Genomic DNA, 23,369 nt, shown 5'->3' on the forward strand with positions numbered 1-23,369 from the left:
GAAAGTAGGTATTTTCTTGTCTAACCATCCAAACTTGCCTCTGCTAGGCTGTGTATTCCTTGTCTAGAGTTTGAGTGACAAGGGCTGGGGAAATTCCAGAGACCGGGTGAGTCAGCACAGGGCTGAATCGAGAGGTCTGCATCTAGATGGGTGGGAGGAGTTGCGCCTGGGACCTGAATAGGTCTGTGCCTTCCCTCCACCATGCTGGCTCCCCCTCCTGTGGTGCGTCTGATGTCTCTGCCCTGCACTGTGAAAGGAAAGAAGGGGTCTTGTCAACAAAGTGCTCCAGGACTGACCAGAACTGGTTTGGACTAGGCAAGGGTCTCTCTGCCTTCAGATAACAAAGAGAAACTGGGTATAAATATTGGGACCCAAGCCCAAGAACTTTAGATCACTTTGGAAAACAAGAAGAAACCTTTGCTGAGGAGTGGAACCAGAAGAAACTGAGGAGAGACTATCCCTAAGCTGAAGTGCTGCTTGTGGGATTGGCCTGCAGTGGTTGCCTGACTGCCAAAGAAAGGAGAAATGACTTTGTGTGCACTTTAATCAACTTGTGAAGGATCTCCAAGGGCTTGGAAAAGAGCCTGCCTCCTGCTGAAGTCTCAGGGCCAACAGACTTCACCCACCAGCTCCCCAAGAGTTCTTTTGAAGTGCCTGCAGTTGTGCTGGACTTTTTGAGGACTTGCGTGTCGCAAGGAGCTTGAAGCGCGACTCAAGAACAAGAAGCGTGTCGCCGAACTGCCGCTGCGGCTTCACAACACGAAGCGCCTCGCATCGCCGGAGAAGAGGATCGATGTTGCATCAGACGCCGCTGCATCACCAGGAAGCGTGTCGCAGAAGAATCGTTGAGTCATTGCAGGTCCACCGAAGCGCCTCGCATCGCCGGAGAAGAGGATCAACGTCGCATCATGCGCCGCCGCATCACCGGGAAGCGTGTTGCATCAAGAAGGAAGCGCCATCTTTGTTTCTTTTCACCGGATGTTCGACGCATCACCGTCCTTGCAACACTTTCGTTGCCCTGCGTGTCGCATCTTGAGGTACATTGAACTCTGAGTGTCGCATTTACCATCTTAAGAGAACTAAGCCAAATTCTACCATTTTAAAGTAACAGTATGTGGATTTGTGTTGTTTGTGGTCTTGTGATAAGTCTATATAAAGAATACTTATTTTTGTTATAAAACTGGTGTGGTGTCCATCTGTAGTGTTGTCACTTGATTACTGTATGTGGTCACAAATGCTTTACACACTGCCTCTGAGATAAGCCTGTCTGCTCGTGCCAAGCTCCCAAGGGGGTGAGCAGGGGTTATTTTAGGAGTGTACCCCCCTTACCCTGACTAGACGCAAGGGCCCCTATTTGTCACAGGTACCTACCTATGCCAACTAGAGACCCCCAAATCTAACAACCACGTACCTTTTTTTTAATAGATTAACAAAGATCTGTAAACTAGTTTTATGCTTCTCAGAGAAGTTTTTCCGAGTAGGTGACAAAAGTAGTGCTTTGAATAACTACATTTTAGTGAGGTAGCGTAAGCTATAAAACTTCTTTCATATTTTATAATACTGCATTTTATATAATTATATTTAGTTCAACTGCATCTCATGAAAATCGATGTTCTGAAGTACCGTCATCAAACAGCGCCACATTCTAGGAGGTTGAAGTGGATGTATAAATATAATGAAATTAATCACATTCGTAAACTCTACCTGAAACAGTATGGCATGAGGTAAAGTGCAGTTTTCTTAGCGTATTTACAGCCCTTCATGGGCAAACTAGAGCATAAACAACCCTGTGCGTTGGATGTGGTGCTTGCTTATTTGTTTTTCCAGGACAGGAAAAGTCGCCTTTCCAGAAACATAGTCTCACAACAGTACTGTTCTGATGAGAAACTGTCCCCTTCCCCGTCGCTGAACCCTCCTTTTAAGCTAGATCCAGTGTATTGTTCTTTCTGCCCCTCTATTTTCAAATTTCACCAGCCACCACTGCAACTTCTGTTCCCTGATGGTGATGAAGCTCTGTTATCTTTACTCAGAACAAAAGATTTATGGAGTACATGTGTATCCACACTGCATCTTCTGCAGAAACGGGGGGTGGGGTTATTGAAAATACACCAAACTGCACTGCCAAAAATGCTGAGTTTCACAGAACCAATTGAGGTGCAGCATTTAAGCCGAAGCCATCTTGCTGATGAACACGAAGCAAACAATGATTTGATCACTTTACTAGCACATCAGACACCAGCTCAGTAAATAACTTTCTTAATTTTTTTTTTTTCATTTCAAAAGAATTTATTGTTTTAAACGCGCAAATATGACACATAAGATATAAACCAAAGTGATACAATTGATATCGGGCAATAAGATAATAAATACATTAATATAAAATTAATTGGTAGGAGAGCAATTCATTGTCATTCATTAATCTGCAGACATCAGATAAATAAATACTTAAGGAGGGAAGACCCAAAATGATGTCTGGCAAAGATATATATCAAAAGTATCACCCACAGATGGCAAATTAGGGAGAAGAGGAAAGAGAAGAAAGGAAGAAAGAAAAGACGGAAAGAATAGGAAAGAGAAGAGGAAAGAAAAAGAGAGACAGAGAGAAGGAAAGGAAGAGGAGAGGATTTCCAGAGGAATCACCCAACATACAAGACAACACTAACCAGACAAATCAAAGGGATATTGCTCCACCAACCCTTCAGCGGCCAACTTCATGTATGAATCTAGGGCTTCCCATACACCAGAGGAAATAGAAGGAGAAAGATGAGCATGGTCCACTGACGTATGAGCACTTCGTAGAAAGGAAACCCAGGCCCACCAAGTATGGTAAGAGACAGACGAAAAGGATTTCCACTCCATGAGAATTACTTTGACTGCAATAGTTAACAAGAGGTCCAACAACTGGAGCTCCATGGGATGTAAAGGCAGAGGGACTGGGGCCGCCAACGGACCCAAAAGAATTAATGGAAAAGACAGTTGAAATTTGATGTTAAAGATGAGCATAAGGTGTTTGTGAACTGAATCCCAAAAGGGTTGGAGAAGGGAACAATCAAGGAACATATGTTGAAAGTCTCCTGGTAGAAGCCCACAGCTCCAACATAAATTGTCTTCTTTGAGATTAAGTGAGTACAGACGAATGGGAGTCCAATGAAGAAGATTAATAGAGAAAAACTTAGACTGCGTTAGAGAGGGGGCAATTTTGTTACGAAGAGAAAATTTACCAATATCTTGCCAGGTATCAGAAGAGATATGAGCAGTAACACTATGATCAAAATGATGTAACCATTTTTGTTGTGTGACAGTATGGGAAGGGAGTGTAGAGGACGATAAAAATTTATAAATCCGAGACGCAACATGGCCAGTCCTGATCCAAAGCTGAAAAAGCGTAATCAACGGGGAAGAAGGATGAAGGTGTACTTTAGCAAGTGCAACCTTAATCTTAAGAAAAGTATAAAAATCTAAATTAGATAAAGAAAAATGTTGAGCAAGGGATGAAAAAGGGGAAGGATCATTGTTGGAATCATAGAGATGTTTAACAAGTGAAACACCTTTCCCAGCCCAGTAAGACATCAACTCAGGGTCAATATTAATTTTGATTTTAGAATTGCGCCAAATAGACGACCATCTAGTTTTATGTAATGGAACTGCTACCCTCTTATCAACCCTACGAACCGCTGCAATAGTGTCTAAAACAATAGAGCGAGACAATGGAATAGAAAGGGTGTTTGTGGTTAAAAAAGATGCAGTCGGTAGAGGGGAGGCCAGTTCCTGTTCTATTGTCAACCAAGCTGGAGCATGAATAGATGGGGAAGAAAACCAAAGGGCACCCTGGGACGCCAGAAAAGCAGTTTGATATTTCCCCCAATCAGGAAAATTACAGCCCCCCATATCATAAGATTTCCGTAAAAATTTATAAGCAATCCTAGCCCTTCTATCATTCCATAACAATTTAGAAGTGAGCAGATCAAGTTCATGGAAGAAGGAATCAGAAAGCCTTACTGGAAGCATAGAGGAAACAAAATTAATAATAGGAGTGATCATCATTTTTAGAGTCTGCATACGGCCCCACCAAGAAATATGCTTCGGAGACCAATTTTCTAAAAGACGTCTCACCTTAAGAATAGTTTGGGATTCATTATAAGAAGCCGTAGCATATAGGGTGGTACAAAAATAGATACCCAGATACTTTAGGTGTTTGGATTGCCATTTAAAGCCCGCCAAACCCATATGAGAGGAGAAGCAGTAAGCATTTAAAGGAAACATCTCTGTCTTATCTTTGTTCAGAGTGTATCCTGAAACTTTTGAAAAAAGAGCAATCGTATCCGAGATAGCAGGGATGGCCAATGCAATATCATCAGAGAAAATGAGAACATCATCTGCATATGCCGCTGTTTTTATCTGATGAGACCCAAAAGAGAACCCTTTAATATCTGGATGCGAGTCAATCATTCTGAGGAGAGGATCAATGGACAACAAAAATAGGAGAGGGGACAAAGGACAACCTTGTCTAGTGCCCTGACACAGGTTAAAAAAGGAAGACGTAGCACCGTTCACCCGTATATTAGCTCTAGGTCGGGAGTAAAGAGACATAACCATACGAATAAAGGAATCACCAAGATTATGTGCACATAGAACCGCTCGTAGAAAAGGCCAAGAGACCTTATCAAAGGCCTTTTCAGCGTCAAGGGCCAAGGCTGCCGCCGGAAGATTAGATCGTTTAGCGGCACCGAGAATATGACAAAAAGTACGAATATTATCCCGTGCAAGACGCCCCTTTACAAAACCTGTTTGGGAGGGATGAACCAAATGAGGAATAAAGGACTCTAATCGTTTAGCTAAAATTTTAGCAAAGATCTTGGCTTCCATGTTAAGGAGGGATATGGGACGAAAATTTTTGGGATCTGCGTGATCCTTCCCTTCTTTGGGGATAACTACAATAGTAGCATCCGCCGCAGAACCAGACACCGAACCATCCTTAATAAAAGCATCAAAAACGGATTGGAGTTTCGGGACAATCACGGGAATAAAGGTCTTATAAAACGCAATAGGATATCCATCAGGACCAGGAGCTTTACCAGACCGAGTAGCTTTAATCGCGGAAATGATTTCATCAGAAGTAATCGGGCAATTTAATGGCTGATTGTCTACCTCCGAAACAACTTTCAAAGGAACCGAATTCAAGAACTCCTGACAATGTTCAAAAGAAGCTTGAGCTGACGGGGTATATAAATTGTTATAAAAATCGCGGAACACCTCAAGGATTTCTGCAGTTTGAAATTTTTTCCTACCAAGCTGGTCAGTAATAGAAGGAATTTGAAAAGTGTTACAAGAAGATTCCTGGAACTTTAAAGTGGCAGCAAGAATCTTGCCCGCACGATTTTTTAACAGCAGTCTCTTAGATTTCTGAGCCTGCAGGCCAATATGAGCTCTCTTAGTGACTATAGTATTGTATGAATACTTTAGATTTTTAATAGACTGGAGGCAGGTCTTATCCTGAGAATGTCGAAAAAGGGATTCCTGACGTTTGATCTCGTCTGCTAAGTCCGTGAGTTCCTTTTTAATGGCTGCGTTTCTCCTTGACATACATTTAATGATCTGACCACGGAAAGTACATTTAAAAGAGTCCCAGAGAACAACCGGGGAACTGACTGACCCAACATTTTCAATAAAAAAAGTCTCAATGTCATTGGAAAACTCTCGCACCAAGGACTCATCATGTAAAATTTCTGTGTTTAGTCTCCACGAACGAGCTCGTGCCCTAGGGACAAAGGAAGTAAGAGTAAATGTGACTGCGGCATGGTCAGAAACTAAAATAGGGTGAATAAGCGGAGAAGAAGAAAATTGAACCAGAGAAGAGTGAACCAAAAGATAATCAATGCGCGAAAAGGACGAATGAGGGGAAGAAAAAAAGGAGAAGTCACTACCAGTGGGATTGTGAAGACGCCACACATCCTGAAGATGGGTAAGAGAGCACATATTAATCATTTGTTTGTGTGCTTTAGGGGGACGAAAGTTAAAGGCAGAATTCCTATCCAAGATCGGGTCCATTGGCAAGTTAAAGTCACCACCTACAATAAGATTACCAGAGTGAGGAGTATCCTCGAGCTTTTTGGTAATCGCATTCCAAAAGGCCGGGTCATCCTTGTTGGGGGCATAAATATTCATGACAAATAAGTCAGCATTACCATTGGACAACTTAGATAGTAACCAACGCCCCTCCGTATCCTGTTCAGAGGAAACGATAGATAGCCCAGAGTGTTTAGAAACTAAGGTAATTACTCCATTCCTTTTACCACAAGCATCTGAACAAGCAACATCAAAGACCCACTCTTTCTTCAGAAACAACGCCTCCTTGGCAGAGAGCTTTGTCTCCTGAAAAAGGACGAGATCCGAAGAAAGAGATTTACAGTAGTCCAAAATCTTCGACCTTTTGACTGGATGATTTAACCCTTTAACATTAAGGGAAAGTATATTTAGTCCAGACATAGAACCAATATCAGGAGAAAAAGATATTCCATATGTGACAAATTAAGCGCAACAACCAGGAGAGCTAACCAGCAGACATCAACAGCCAACACAAAACAGGGTGAGACCAAAGAGGAAATCCGAAAAGAAGAAAGGAAAGAAGGGAAAGAAGAAAGGAAAGAAGAGGAAAAAGAAAGCAGGAGAATACAAAGAAAGAGAGAGAGAAGGGCCCATCCGGCAGGTCTGAAAAAGACCAAATTCATACAAGGGGGGACATGGAAAAAAGAGCGAGGGGCCAACAGGAGAAATAACAACAACAGCATAAAAAGCCCCAAAGCAGTGCATAGCCGATTATACATTTTAAAAGAGAACACTATCTAAAAGCCAAGAACCGGAAATAATTATCACTTATTAGAAGACAAAGCGAAATGAGAAACTATAAAGGCAACACGTTTGACCAAATTAATGTATAGATAACAACTAAAATAAATCATAGAGAACGGTAAGAGCAGAAAAGAGAGAAAAAGAAAGCACGATCAGGCATTAAGAGCTGGTGGAAAGTGAACTAAGAGAAACCATTACTAATAGGTAGAACCAGACCAAAGCGGACTCCATCAAGAGAAAAAGGACCATAATGAAGAGAAAAAAAAGAAATACAATCTAAAGCATACTATATGATACAATATGGGAAAGATACGTGAAATATAATGAAAAACGGTATATAACATCTTATTGATATAACAGTCAGTGAATCCCTATGGCAGCTAAATAAGAGACCTAATACTATATATAAATATGTAAAATCTATATACAAACTTATAGATAACTTGGCATGAATAAATAAAGCCATATACACGCAAACTGGCAGAATAAATATGCTTGCCTAAAAAGTGAACATGTAGATAAGAGGGGCATAAATGTATCAAGAACAAAGCATCTCTAAAAAAAACTAACCTACTCGAAAAAGATAATTAATGACACAATGTAATCAAATCACGCAATGAAAAAATCAATAAAGTAGGTATCTAAATGATACAATATGGGAAAAATAGGTGAAACATAATAAAAAACGGTATGTAGCATCTTGTCAATATAACAGTCAGAGAATCCCTTATAGCAGCTAGATAAGAGACCCAATACTATATATAAATATGTAAAAACTACATACAAACTTAAAGATAGCTGGCCATGAATAAATAAAGCCATATACACACAAACTGGCAAGATAAATATGCATGCCTAACAAAGTGAACATGTATGTAAGAGAGGCATAAGTCTGCCAAGTACAAAGCATCTATAACAAACTAGCTTACTTGAAAAAAACAAATAATAACACAATGTAAACAAATCACTCAATGGAAAAAAAACAACAAAAAAAACAGTGCACTAGGTATAACTAGCAAAGGAACAAACAATGACCTACTCCAAAAAATATGAAATAACAAAAAACAAACATGAAGCAAAAGAACCGACCACAAAAGAATAAGATAAACCAGATTCACCACAAAAATTGACGCACATACCGAAGACATACCACTGAAAAGGAAAAGGACCATGACCTAATACGTCGAAAGACAAACTGGGGAGGCAATGAATGACAGGACGCTACGCGGACAAAAGTGAAGTCACGCCAACAAAAGAAGTTACCACAAAAAATTAAAAGGTTTATACAATAAGACTAACAACACTAAAGACCAATACACCATAACGATACTAAAGGAGCACCAAGAGACGACAAAAATACGTCAAGACCAATGGACATAAAGACCACTGCGCAGATCTAAAAGCAGCTAAGGACGACAAGTGAACATAAGTGAAAATAGAACCATCAAGAAACACTACCACGAAAAATTGGACAGATCATACAGTAGGACTGACGACAATAAAAGGCCACTACACTATAACGATAGGAATGAAAAACATAAGACAACAACAGCAAGTCCAGAAGATTGGACATTAGGACCACCACGCAGATCTAAAAGAGGGTAAACCTAATAGACCTGGCAAAGACAAAAAAAACTCATTGCATTATGTATAGTCATATCAGGTGCCAGAGGAGCCAGGAACCAGCGAGGCCCCCATTTGAAGTTCCATCTGCGATTCCAACTGATTATCCAGAAACGAGGCCAGATCAGCAGGTTCATCAAAGATTCTGGAGCGCCCTTTGAAAGTAATACGGAATTTTGAGGGGCCAGCAAAAGAGAAGGGAACATTCATCTCGGCTAAACGCTTCCGGAGATTAAGAAAACCCTTTCTCCTAATGACCGTGTCTCTGGCAAAGTCTTGAGAAATTGAAATGCGATGGCCATTCCAAGAGACAACTCTAACCTTCTGCATATGAGCCAGAATTTGCTCAGTGTGTTGATGGCGCAGTGGCTTGAAAATTATCGCTCTAGGTTGCGTAGCGGACTTAGGACGAAATGTGGGAACACGGTGTGCACGTTCCAGTTCAAAATCCCTTTGGAAAGAAATTTGCAGTGTGGAAGGGATCCATTGATAAAGGAAATCAATCATAGAAGATGCATCTTTCTCAACATCCTCCGGAAGACCAAAAATGCGCAGATTAGACCTGCGGTTACGATCTTCTTGCTCAGTAAGATCTTTCCGCAATGCTGCCATTGAACGCTCTAACTGTGAGAGAGATCTAGATTGCTTTTGCATGGAGTCCTCTGCGCCACTAATACGTGCTTCTGTGTCCGAAACACGAAGAGAGAGGGCCCTGAAGTCATTCCTGATGGCTAGCACCTCTACTTGCAGTAAATCTGTGTTAGTCTTGGTAGATTGCGCAATTTCATAGACCTCATTGAGGCGCGTCAGTATAGACTCAAGAGTGGCGCTAGGGTCCTTTTGCGCAGATTCAGGTGTAGGGGATAACTGTTTGGACCTTTTAAGAGACGCTTTAGAGTCTTTTGCGTCCTTAGCATTTGGTGACGGGCCCATATTCGCAGCCATAGAGCACACCACCTCAGCAGGAGCAAAACAGGTACCAATCAAAAATAGAGAGCGCGCTCACATCAAGAGAGCGATAATAATGGCGTCTATCAGGGCAGAGAAAGGAGCCACCTCACAAAAATATCATGCCCTACAGATATCAAAAACGGCACCTTCCAACAACCAGAAACAGCCACGAAGTATGGAAATATCAGTCAACGAGACCTCCTAAGAGGGCGATGGCGGTGCGCTGACTAGAAATATGACAGTAGGAAACCAAACAGTATGGTCATAACAGGCAGCAAAGCAGCAGGAGGAAATAATAAAAAAATAATATAAATGTATGAAAAGTGAGCAACTTCACCAGTTCTTGTCAGACCTTATTCCTGGCAAATCCGTGACAGTGACGTCGTCGTGCTGAGGAGAGAAAACATCCCACTCTTGAGAGAGACAAAATGGCGGCCGCTCGCGAAAACACCGAGCGCCACCTAAAAACGCCCGAAATATGGTCACCGGCAGCCTCAAATATCAGGAAACGTCTCTCATTACATGCTTGGCAGCTTCATATCCAGGAGACCATCTTCAGAAATGACCGGGGCAATCCGAGGCGACAGCAAACCTCCGTCGGCTCTCGCTCCAGCGCAGAGCTCAAGCACAAGCCGCCATCTCGCAGCGGCGTGCAAGCCACGCCCCAACTTTCTTAATTTTTTAACATTCTCAACAACAGGTAAATAAAATACAGCCAGTGCGCTGAATCTCAGTCCTATTGACACATATGCCAATACAATGAGAGGGCACAGATCTAAAACTGGGTTCACTCTGAAACAAAAGTAAAATTCCTGCTTTGCGAGGTGCCCGATAAAGGATGTAACTGTGAAATATACATATAGACACATTTGATTTAGTTGAAATCCTGTCAACACAATCAGCCATGAAATATGGCTGGGAAATGTATTCTTGTGCCTAAAGAGGACTCACATCAAACCTTATCTCTGACCATCAATTCTAACTTTGCAATATACACTCAATATAAATTATGTTAAAGGCGCCGATTCCAGAACTTTAGCAGGTAGATAACTTTATTGCTCTGTCCAGCTATTACCTAGATCCTTTGTAATGTCTTCCATTTCTCGCGTGTTCTTAAGGTACATGGGCCACACATGTCCATCAAAATATCCTGGTGGATCTGGAGGCACATAGACTCTGGTACTAGAAACAAAAGCATATGTTTAAAAAAAATCTTTAATGCTTTTAAATAGTACTTCATCATTGTTGTAGATACAGCAAGTTTTCATAAGCACCATGATGAATACTTAGGGTAATAACTCATATATAGCATAATGATGAGGGGCGCAGTGATACATGTTTTTACTATCACTCGCTATGAGTGAGGTAGAGACCATAACTCTCAGTGACACATTTTTAACAGTGCACACTGAATCTCACATGCATTATAAATGCATATTTTTTGGTGGTCGAACACATTTTTTTTTCAAATTGCAGTAAACTATTCAGATCCACAGTACAAGCAACTGAAAATAGGTTTGAAAAACTCCATGAACGTTAGCTAAGGAAGCCAAAAGTTACAAGAGGAAAGGCACACCAAAATAAAACTAGACAAGGATTTTCCAGAACGGGATTCATGCCCACTGGTACTGGAAAATATGTTGAGTTGTTCAATGACCACCTGGCATGCGAATTAGTTCACTCAATTTACAGACCATGGTACATCAGTGTAGACATCCCCCCCAAAAGGTTATTTGCTCACAGCGCCCCCCCCCCCCCCTTCCATTAAGGCGGAGGACCACCGCCCCCCTTGCAACCACCCTCAAATAAAACAATAATAAAACGGGGTTTAATCCCCCTGGCCCCGCCCCCATGGCTCTGACAAGTCTTAGAGGCGGATCCAGAGGGATGACACTGCTGGTGGGGGAGTGGTAGTGCACTGTTACAGTGCCCAGCACATGAGGGTTTGGTCGGCCGTCTCAGGCTGGCCAAACCCTCATGCGCACTGAAGCTCTCTCCAGCCCATCTGCATTGCTGGGGCTGGAGAGAGCAGGCACAGGCTCCCAGTCTGCCTGGGAGCACAAGTTGTCCTGAAGCTGCTATCATGCAGTGTCAGGATTGGCCGAAGTGCAGTCTGGGAGCTTGTTCCCATAAGAAGAAGAAGGAAGAGCGGAATGCTGTCGGCGGCGTTCAAGTAAGTTATTTTTTTACTTTATTTTTGATCTTTTTTGTCCCTGAACACTCCCCCCTTCCCTCTCCGGCCCGCCTTACCACTTTGGCAGGGGAGACGGGCCGCTACTGTTTGTTCATCGAATTTGCAGATCCTCTAAAGAGCAGTAGGTCACAGAGACAGACTATGCACATTTCCACCATCCTTAGGCACTCAAAGGTAACAGTGATCTCCAGAACGCCCCGTTGGCATCACCCAGGTACTGGCAGATAGGCAGATACTCCTAGTTTTTTAAGTATAGGGCGGGACGGGGGCGAGGGAAAAGGGATAGAGATAGTAGTTTTGTTTGATTGTTTTAGTGCTCACACCTTGCCAACAGCACACGAGATGACACCCGCTCAACGCACACCTGCGTGGTGCCATTCCTCTCCCCTCATGACGCTCTGCGACTTCCATGGCGTAAGAAGTACAGCAGTGGGTAAGGCCTAGATCTGTACAGTTAGTTACTTGGAATGTAAACTGGTTACTGGATACATTTAAGAGTGGGGCGGTTCTTGGAACGGCCCGTACGTACATAAGACCCAGACATCCTGCAAGAGACACACCTCATAGACAACAATTGTCCCTTCTTGGCACATATGAGGTTTGCAAAGGTGTCTCACTCAGGATTTCACAGAGGCTCCAGAAGGGTTGCTATACTGTTAAGGGGTCACATCCCGTATCAACATCAACAGACATGACATAATAAATGGGGGTAGTTTGTGGCAATCTCGGGCATGCTGTGGGGTAAATCACTCTCTATACTCAATGGCTACGCTCCTTCTCTCTTGTATGAGGCTTTTCTACATACCATCAAGGCCATTCTCCTGGAGTTCCCAGAGGGATCTTGGGTTTTGGGGGGAGACCTTAATGGAGTAGTCGACCCGAGACTAAAGCGCTCATCCGTGGCCTCTGGGCCTCATTTATCACCCACTGGGATGGCATGTTTTATACCCAGACTTGGGTTATTAGATGCCTGGTGGTTTGGCCACTCCACGGTGAAGGGATACACATTATTCAGGGGCGCACTGCTCTTTTTCGCATCTGGATAATTTCTTACTCCCCAGGTCATGCAGACACATGGTCCAGGAGGCACGAATACTGGTGCAAGGTCTGTCGGACCATGTGCTGTTGGAGCTGCACTTGGTGCTTGGGGAGCAGGATGGCTCACCCCGGTGGGGGTTGAGTCACTACACCCTAGTCAGTGGAGAATGTAAGGCAGCACTCCATATCACAACTCGGGAATACCGGAGCCACAATTTTGGCACAATAGAGACCCCTGGGATTCTCTGGGAGGCGTGGAAAGCCACATGCCCTGGCTTTATTAACAGTTACCATGTCACCAAACGCCGGGAGATGGAGGTGGCAGTGGAGGACCAGGAGGCTTGAGTCCTCGAAATGGAGTACCGATACCTGGTGATATTAGACTCTGCAATTCTTTGAGACTTGATTCATACTGGGTCTGTTCTACGACAGACTCAGATGGAGGAGGCCCGAGCGGCATGAATGGTGACCCAGGGTAGAATTTATCAGTGGGGTGATACATTGAGCAATACCCTACACTGGCTGTGTTCTGCCTCCTATTCCCCATCACCTATTTCATATATTGCTGATGCCCGGGGTCACAGGGTGGTTAATGACTGGCTCAATGCGACCACCTTCAACTCCTATTACAGTGCGCTGTATGCTAACTGCGAGACGGAGAGCCCCACGGAGTTGGCAACATTCGTTCCTGACATTCCGACTAGGTCTCTCTCGATGGAAGATAGGGACGCCCTCAACAAAGATCTGACAGTCGATAAGTTGGCGAGGGGCTTTAGCTCAGCTACATCCAGGGAAGGCGACAGGACCTGATAGTTTCCCAGATGAGTCCCATAGGGCTACCTGGGCACTCACAGGGCCCTATTTGCTCACCGTCTTCCAGAAGGCCATGGGCAGCAGACTGCTTCTGCCTGCTTTCAGAACGGCAGACATTATTGTAATACCGAAATCTCTATAGCCACCACAGCTATGCGAATCATACAAGTTGATTTCTTTTCTCCCCATAAGGGTCAAGGTGTGGGCCAAGGAGCGGGTGAATAGACTGGTCAAGATGATAGACAAAAGGTGTGCTGTTCCTAGGGGGCAAGAGGGAGAAAAAAAAAAGAAAAAAGGGGGGAAAAGGAGAGACATGTCAGTAATGGCGGATGTAGGTAGGTGCTAGAGGGAGCAAGTGACTTAATGCTCGTCCGGGGATAGCTCCAATTGGGAGCAAGGGCACTCACGCACCCCAAGGGGTGTCGTGCTTCATCATAGGGCAGCTCCTCGTTGGGCCAGCGCTGCAATGCCCAACGGTCCCTCGAGGGGGCTCTTTGCCGGTGGTCTTCTCGGTTTTGCCGTAGTGAAGCTAGGTGATATTATGGGAGGGTGGACCTGTGTGAAGGGAGTAGATGTGGGAAGGTGTGATTTAAAAAATGGCTCCTGGATACTCCAAGGGGAATTTATTTGCGGAGTGTCTGGGCCATAAATAAAAACAGACTGAAAAAGTCGCGAACTGAGAGGGAGAATTAGACCTGTGTCAATTCTACTGAATTGTGCAAAAGGGTCAACATTTTTCTTGCCTGTTTAAAAAGTCCAACAGGATCTCGGCAATTTATCAGGACCTATGAACCTCGTCTACTCTTCTCAAGGGGGTGGCAAAATAATATAAGACGGAGGTCAAAGTCACGTCCCCTTATGTCAGGATACTATAGTCGTCCTGGTGTGTGAAAAAAATAATAAATTAAAAGTGAGGTACAATTATACCTTCCGGAGATAGGTGCACTAGAAGAATCAGGTAGAAATGCCCCAACAGGGCCAAACCAGTGGACCCGCTCAAGTCACAAGGGAATACACTTTGTATCCTCAAGGTTCCCAGTGCAGGACCTACCCGTGGCCGGTTATCCCAGGGTTAACCGGCCACAGGTAGGTCTCCCACTGGGAGTCCACCGGTTTGTCCCTGTTGTATCCTGACATACGGGGATGTGACTTTGACCTCCGTCTTATATTTTTTTGCCGCCCCTTTGAGAGTAGAAAATGGGAGTAGAAACCCATGCCCTTCTGGGGATGGGGACTTTTCTATTGCTCCTTTGACTAGAGGGCTAGTTTTCTGAGTAAGTGAAGACGAGGTGGGTGTGCTCCCTTTGGTGGTGTTGTTGGCGGTCTTTTGATGAATTCCAGGCTATGACCATAGGTGATAAGGTCTAATACCCATCTGTCTGCACTTATTTGCTTCAGTTCTGGGAGAAATTGGAAATGTTTGCTCCCACGGCTGGTGCGTAGTAGGGTGCAGTTAACACCTGAAAGAGGTCACTGTCTTCTATTGGCTTCTCTACCCTGAGGGGTTTGTTTCCACCTAGGCCTTTGCTTGTTGTATGCTGCCGCCGGTGGTGGACAACAGGACTACTGTTGGTAAGATGGCCTGTATTGATGCTGATAGGGCTGCTGTAAGTGCTGATAACCCCCTCTATAAGAGGAGAAACCTCTTCCACGTGCTCCTCTGAAGGGAACCGTACGAAACAGCACAGATCCCACCGACTTCGCCGTGTCCGTATATGTCTTGATGGCCTGTAAAGCATCATCTACATGCTTACCGAAAAGGGCTTCCGCATTGTAAGACATATTCAGGGGCTTTGATTTGACCCCAGGCCAGAAAGAGGTTGTTTTTATCCATCCTTGCTGCCTTAACACTGCGGCTCCTGCCAGCTGCCAAAATCCAGTAGAGGCAATGTCCATTATACAATCGATTATTTCGGAGGATGTCCTCTCTCCCTCCTGAAGGATTCTTTTAGCCTCTGATCTTTTGGCACAAGCTCTATCAGAGCACCAATTTTGGACCCTATTTGTCAGTCATACCGGTCCAATATGGCAAGAAAATTAGCAGCGAGGAATGTGATGTTCGACATTGATGAAAACCTATTACCTATATTATCTAGGCGTCTGCTCCCTCAATCTGGTGGAACTGAGACAGGTGTAGAAGGATTTTTTGACTGACGCAGAGCCGCGTGAGAAATAACCGAGTCCAGCTTTGGATGTCACAACAAGCAGGCTGGCAGGCGAATACTCTGGTGCCTTGTATTTTTTGTCTATTCCTGGCAAGACGGCTGCTACTGTAGCTGTGTTTTGCATAATCCGTGTGCCTTCTTCCCAGATGTAGTCTACCATGGGAATGGCGAGCACCGACTTCTTTGCGGGCTCTCTGAAATCATAAAAAAAGTAGTCTGATTGCTTGACAGACATTAAAAGCTGCAAAGTCTTTGCAGCTCTCTCCATCAGGTTGTGGAATCCTCCTATATCATCCAGAGGAGAATACCCAGGTTGGGGAGTCGGTAGAAATGGGGTAGGAATTAGATAGCAATTCCATTCCTAGTGGGAGGGAACGTAAGGAATTTCTCCCTCCTCTCGATCATCATCCCATGATGAAGGATGATCCCTAGGAGGCACTGCAATGTTAGATGCAGGAGTCAACTTGGGTGTTAATGACAGTGGGATATGCCATGGTGTTCTTGGCGATGGAGGTGCAGCACTGGGCTGCACTAGTGATAGTGGTGTTGCCGGATCCGGAAACCTCTTTTGATAACCCGGGAGCATCCCCTGCAGGCCTTGCAATAATGATAGAGGCACTTGTACTATATCATCTTGCGAAGGAGAGTGGCCATACTGTTGGAAATGTTCCCCCTGATATCTAGGACTCTCTGAATAACTTGTTTGAGGCTCATAAGATTTGGTTGGTAATATTGCTCTTCCTCCCCATCCTGGCACTTCACCTGGAGTTCTGAGGGGCTGTGGGCTCTCCTGAATGGGTCGTCATCCTCTGACTCTTCCTTGAACAGAAGGTGGCTTGGAGGGAGAGGAAACACTTTGCTGGGAGAAGTGTGTTCTGGGAGGAGGAACGTCTTTGTCACTTTTAATGTAGTGGACGACGTTGTAATCGATCCTTTTGTTTTCTTCAACAACAATATTCTCATCAATGAGGCGGTCGTCAATGGGGCCGTTGATTACAGGGCCGTCGTCGACGGGAGAACTTGTATTGTTGATGGGGCTTTCGTTGACAATGCTTTACTCAACGGAATAGGTGCCAATGAAAATTTGGAAGGCGTCGTTGATGTTGATGTAGTCGACGTCACTGTTGTGATTGTCGTCGTCATCGACAAAAGTGATTTCACCGGCGAGGTGGAAATCATAGAGATCTTCAAGCCGATGTTGTGGCCTTGAAGACGGTTCTGAGGAGGAATTTGAAGGATGAACTTTAGACTTCACAGATGGAGTAGTAGGCTCAGACCTGCTAGTTCCTGAGGGGATTTTGTCTTGTTTTCCCTTTTTAGAATTGTTCTTGATAGATTCATGTTGAGTCTTTTTTAAGGCCTTCATGGACTCCTTAGAAGTCCCTTGTTCATGAAACCTTTCTTTTTTATGTGACCTTTTGTGAGAGGTCGATGAGTTGTCACTGTCCTCCTAAGAGCTGGTAGACTTCTCAGATTTTGCTTTCTGAAGCCACAAGGGAAGTCTCACCTCTTTGTCTTTTAAGGTTTTAGTTGAGAAGGTGTGACAGATTTTACAGTCTTTCACATTATGATGAGGGTAGGGGCAGTGAATACAATTCTTGTGGGGTTCTTCTGAATGAAACCTTTTCCTCCCACATGCACCACAGAGCCTAAAGAGCCCCTTTTAGATGGTAGTAGAAGTAAATACGTTTTACAATACCTGTTAGAAGATAACTGAGCAGCGCTCAGGGAGACTCCCTTTACATGACGTGCAGTAGAAAATCAGAGGGGTTCAGCCTCTCTTGGGAGTATTCTAGAGGGTGCTATTGCATCATTGGTTGACAATTGTTTCTTTTTTTAAAAGGAAATAGATAGGCTATTAAAGTGACTGTTCATTGCCATTTTGCCTGAGCTAATAATACATACTGCTTTATTATAGTACAGTGGGAATCCCACTTCGAATACGGAAAAATATTCAAGAATGTGTATCTATTAAAGATCCAATACTGGAGAACACTGTGTATTGTTATAGGAGGTACCCTGAGATTAGTGCAAATAGGAAAATGCTGTAATTTATGCCCTGTATATACTTTTAAAAATTCAAGCTTTCAGTCCTATATTCATCTCTTCTATGTGCATGGCATAGAGTGTGGACAGGGCATGGTCATAGACTATGCACAGGCTGCATCTAACAACAGTATACCAATATGAAATGTACACAAATATCTTTGGTGATGAGACATTAAGATAAGCATATTAACCTGTGTTTACAAAAAACGTTATGGAATGCATAAAGCACACTGCAACTGAATGAAGAGGCAGAATAATGCTACATACTGGGGCAGACATGCAGGAGACTAATGCGGTCATTGAACCTGACCGATCAAGGAGCCAGTACTACATTTACCCAGGGAAGCAGTAGCAAACATATAAAGAACATAAGGGGTACATACAAAAAGGGAGAAAGAATGACCAACAGCAGCCCTTCGACGTTTCTGGGTACTCCAGGACAGAACATTTAATGAATACATGGTGTAGCACTCAAAGAAACCAAACAGTGTCTGCAGGCATTAGCTGTTGACCATTAGTAAGCAGTTTCTATAGTGGCCCAGTACCCCCACATTACCAAGTTTTATAGGGCACTAACAGGTTCTTCTTCTTATTTTTTTAATAAAACTTTTTATTTACAATTTCAAGTTCACACAACCAGAAACAATAAAGAGTGCCTCCTCGGTCACAGTGCATCTGTCCCTGACTCCCCACCACTCGTTAAGTGTTGAAGGGGCAAAGCTCCACCACGTCCTTACAAGGTCACGTCTGGTGATCAGGTAGCCCAGCTCAACCAGCGAGTGTATATTACAGCCACCCTTCCATCCAGCCATAATCCCAAACAAAGCAACCTTTGGATCGTTAAGAAGGTGCGACCCAATACACCCTCTAAGTAGGTGTGTACTCTAGCCCACTAAGTGGCGAGGATTGAACAACCCTGGATGACATGCAGGAATGTGCCCTACATGTTATTGCAGCACCATCATTCTCCATGGATAAGGTGAAACCTATTGCAAGTGTATAAACTTGGTTACATAATGTGCCATTAAGTCAAGATTCACAGTATCGAGCACTCATTTCCAGTTACAATAATGCTCTAGCTTCTTTTTACTCCCAGTTTACGTAATGTCCCTGTAGTCGCATTAGTTTCTTATAATCCTAATATGTCCTTACTTGCACAATGCCTGTTAGACCTGCCAGCCTTAGAGTGGTCTTCCCCCAAACCTTTGGCCTTCTCCCTTCCAGTTTTGCTGAATTTGTTTTTGTTGGCCTTAGGACGGACACTGTGCACTTTACCACTGCTCACCAGTACTAAAGTGCCTGTGCTCACTCCCTAAAACAGGGTAAAATTGGCATACATTTGATTGGCATATTTAATTTACTTATAAGTCCCTAGTAAAGTGCAATACCATAGATCCATGGTAGGAAAATTAAATGCTACGAGTGGGCCTGCAGCACTTATTGTGCCACCCACTTAAGTAGCCCTGTAAAACATGTCTCTGGGTGGGGTTAAACTGCCAATTCGATTTGGCATAATAAACCTTTTGCCAAGCCTAAAACACCCTTTTTAATTCACATAAATCACCCTAAAGGTAGACCCTTAACAACACATAGAGCAGAGTGCAGTGTATTTAAATAAGACGGACATGTACTTTTAAGTTTTAGATGTCCTAGTAGTAAAAAACGTCAACATTTGTTTTTCACTACTGTGAGGTCTACCACTCCTATAGGATAATATCGATTACATTAAATAAGTGATAAGTTTAGTTTGGGAACAGGTAGAATATCATGTTTGGTGTTTAAAGAATTGTAATTCGAAATCCTCTTTAATGGTTACACCAGATTTTAATTCACTATTATGAAAATGCCAATTTAGAAAATTGTTATTTTCTTGTCCTAACCATTTGGTAACTACAGCCAGTTTCCTGGGTCACATGACTAGGTATAGCTGTCAGGTGGCCCTTTCGATTCCACCCACAGTCACACAATAAAGAGACTGGGTGCTGGCAGGATGCGGGGGACGGAGCTATGCACAGCTCCACTTGCACTTCAAAGACACTGACTCCGCATACACACAAAGAACCTCACACTAGCCTTTTGTGACTCCAGACATCCTGGGACCAAGGCAAGTAGGCAGGATATTCCAGACACTTCTGTGGGGGGGACTCCAGTAGTATCGTCCACTTCAAAGCTGACTCTAGGAATAAAAATAGGGCCCTCAGACCCACCATTGAGTATGCTTCTGGACCTGTGGAAGATTCAAAAGGACTCCCTATTGCCTTGCTGACAGATGGACTGTCTTGCTGCTTGAAGGACTAACTTGCTGCCCTACTGACTGAAGAAGAACTGGACCTGCTTCTTGGACCCAGGGCCACCAGAATGACTCCAAGCCGTCCCGTGCTTTCGCGCTCTCCGCGCTTCCCCAGGCAGCCAAGGTAGCAGTGCAGAGGAGGACGCCGCATCTACCTGCCACATCGCCACCTCCCAAGACTGCTGCAAGGCCGCAAGGCTCCCGCTACACAGAACTGCGGCCCCCCCACGGCACCCGGCCCCGGAGTAAGTGGTGAGTGGCGGCTGGGCAGTCGGAGCAATGCAGCGCCCACGTAGACTGCAAACTGCGGTGCCTGCTTGCCTCTCACCTGCGGTGCCTGCCAGTGTAAGGGGGGTCTAAACAGGATCCATGGCGACGGCGAGTTGTGGAGCCCCTGGGTCACAGCAGCAGTAAAAAGTGACCGGGGTGTCCTTTCATGCCGAGCAGGAGGGGGTTCTTTCACGCTAAGCGTTTGCCTGGGGAGCAGAGAGAGCAGAGAGAGCCAGTGCGCCTGCCACCGTAATTGCCGCAGCCCTTGCCCCTCACCATCATCGTTGCTGGGAGGTAAGAAACTATACATCCCTGCGTGCTTTGCAGCAGGGGCGCCGCGAGAGTGAGTGCGGGACGCACCAGGAGGCGCTTTAAAAAAGACTCAGGGCTCCCGAGGCGCGGGACGCGTGCAGGCATAGCCTGGGCTAAGGGCGGGCCCGTCAGAGGCTGGGCTGGGACCACCCCCCTAATATTCGTCTGATGGGGCAGGAATACTAAAGGTACTGTTGATTCCACCTATTCTCCGGAGAACCAGACAGCTTGGTTAGCTCTTGATTTAATTGTTCTGACTTTTAGGTTGTTAAATTTGAAATTTTTTAACTTTGGATTACAATGAGTAAAAAGAGGGGTGGCAAGGAAAAGCAAGGGGGTGGACATGTTGGGACTTTGGACGCTTTTTTAACAAGAGCTGAGTCTGTTCTTGCTCACGAAATCGAGCTAACTGACAGAAGACTTTCTTTGGAGTATCTTATTGCCCAGAAACGTTCTTCTTTAGGAGGGCGAGCATTACCCACTGAGCCTTCGATTTCTGGACAACCAATAAGTGAACTTAGGACAGCCATGGCCATAGCTCCAATGTCGAGCTCATCTTTCCCCACTGATATTACATCTAAATGCTGTACAGTCAACCAGGAGCAGTTAGCTTGTCTACACCCAGACAGTGGTAATCCTGTACCTACAACTAGAAGAGAAAGGGAGGAGGTCCTTTAAAGCAAAAAAGCTTGAAAAAGCCATGCAAGGAGAAAAACACTAAGAGCACTGGGGAGGAGGAGTTGGACTCAGGGCCTTTTTTACATCTAAGATCTACAAGAAATACAAGGTAAAAGGATATTATGAGTAAATCTCAATTGGTGAATGATCATGATTATGACTCGGACTTGCTGACACAAATTGAAACTATGGTGACTGTACTTTTAAATCCTATATTGCATAAATTAACCATAATTGAGCAAAAGTTATCATCCTTAGAGGTCTTATGCTCATTGATCCAAGCCCCCCCTAATAATATTGATTCAACTGGGGAAGTGAGGGTGATCCCCCAACCAGGTTGAGTGTCTTCTGGGGTAACTAATAATATAGGAAATCACGACCCTCAACAACCAACAGGGTTTCCTACTTACTCGGCGGGTTCTGTCCAAGAATCTGCCAATCTGACGAGACCTATTGCACATAATAACTGTCACCCGACTTTGAGTCAAATTACCTCTGGAGTACCTACTCAGACTTATGGCTACACCCAGTGAAGTACCGAATCTCATGTCTCTAATGGCACTGTGAACACCCACTCTACTTCGGTCCATCCTTTAGGATTACCTTCCCGGATTTTCCCGGTTACCGATTCTCTTAATGTCCAACCGCTTGTAAACTCTGTCTCCTTAGAGGGCAAAGCTATAGCTCCCTGCAATGGAAGGGAGGTTTCTCAAGTTTTAGCTGAGGATCTGAATGTTAAAGGAAGACTGGATCTTCCTCCCGCAGCCTGCCCGTATGTCATAATCTTGGCTAATGTACCAGAACTAAAAGAAGATTTATTAGAATCGACGGAGCAGTTAATCCATAAGGCTCAGCATTGTCTTTCCAAGTGCACGAGGGATAATTTTAATGTACCCAAACAAATCATTATGGCAAGGAGGGTTAACTGGGTTGGAAGAGCATCTAAAACTATTAAAGGAGATTGTATTGTTATAAATTTTGATAACCATCACTTAGTGAGTGACCTACTAGCTATGTTACCAAGCACTCCTTCACTTTTTACTGAAATTTGTGCCCTTCCGCTAGGTTTCTTTTACAAACCTATTTTCTTACCTCTGACTCCTTTTCGTAGAGTACATAATGCCCGGAAGCCTTTTCGTCTTCCATGTAACCAGACCATTCTTCCCTCTGTTTCACCATTACCCCTTAGCAATAGATTTATTGCATTGGAAGGCATGCCCGTATGTGACTGACTGGATGAGCTGAGTCCAATAGATAATGATGCTAGTAATACACCTATGCAAAATGGACCTACTATGCTCTCCGCTCCTTCTGTAGCTTCTCAACTAGAGCAAAATATCCAGATGGAATCTCCGAATTAGCCCCAGACAGTGATACATTTAGAGAATAGTTCAGACTCTGTTGCAGTAATCTGTTGGAATATTGCTGGATACAAACAAAAAAAGTCTAATATGGAATGCTTGTCTCTAATAACATCTAAAGATTTAATATGCTTATAAGAGACCCAATATATGTGAATGGGTATCGTTAATTTTTTACTCCTGCTATACCCTCTCCAGCTGGTCGTGCAAAGGGAGGTTTATTGACCTTACTTTCCAATAGATTTCCTCTAAAAGTGAAGCCCTTTTCAAATATATCTCCCTATTATCACACTATTCTCTTAAGAGTATTGTGCTGATCAATATTGGCTGCCTATTAATTTTTATTATAATAATTTTGGTGGCAATCATGCAGTTCTATTGGCCTCTTTGGAAACAGACATTGCTAATTTGCAGAACGTATGCTCCAAATCCTGTGATATAATCTGGCTTGGGGATTTCAATGCTCACCCTTGTGACAAGATTAATACTGCAGTATGTGGGTTGGTAGATGATGATGGGGAGTGCATCCCTCATTTTAGTAACAATGATTATAGTAGTGGTTTAAATAGACTTCTAACTATAAACAATCTTGTGTTTTTAAATACTGCTGAAATGTAAACTGGTCAGTTAGGATTCACTTTTTTTTAGTCGTTCCTCTTTTTCCACTCTTAATTATGTTTTGGTTTCTGATTCTATAAGAAAACTTTTCGCTCAGTTTGAGATAAATTTTTATGCTTTTAGTGACCATGCCGCAATCACTTTCTCTATCCCCTATT

General features: G+C 43.9%; 1 protein-coding gene across 3 annotated transcripts in view; it reads right to left on the minus strand.

The window, feature by feature from the left end:
• NMRK1 (nicotinamide riboside kinase 1) overlaps positions 1-23,369 on the minus strand; it is a 177,488-nt gene that overhangs the window by 75,328 nt on the left and 78,791 nt on the right. For all 3 annotated transcript variants that reach the window (XR_014970371.1, XM_085633071.1, XM_085633072.1), the window contains exon 7: positions 10,499-10,605. Coding sequence is in view for 2 of the 3 variants with exons in the window: in XM_085633071.1 (XP_085489197.1) it covers positions 10,499-10,605 (107 nt within the window). In the remaining variant the exon portion in view is untranslated. The remainder of the gene's footprint in view (positions 1-10,498; positions 10,606-23,369) is intronic.

This window comes from Triturus cristatus, chromosome 2_1, assembly GCF_964204655.1.
Source record: "Triturus cristatus chromosome 2_1, aTriCri1.1, whole genome shotgun sequence".
NCBI classification, from domain to species: Eukaryota; Metazoa; Chordata; class Amphibia; order Caudata; family Salamandridae; genus Triturus; species Triturus cristatus.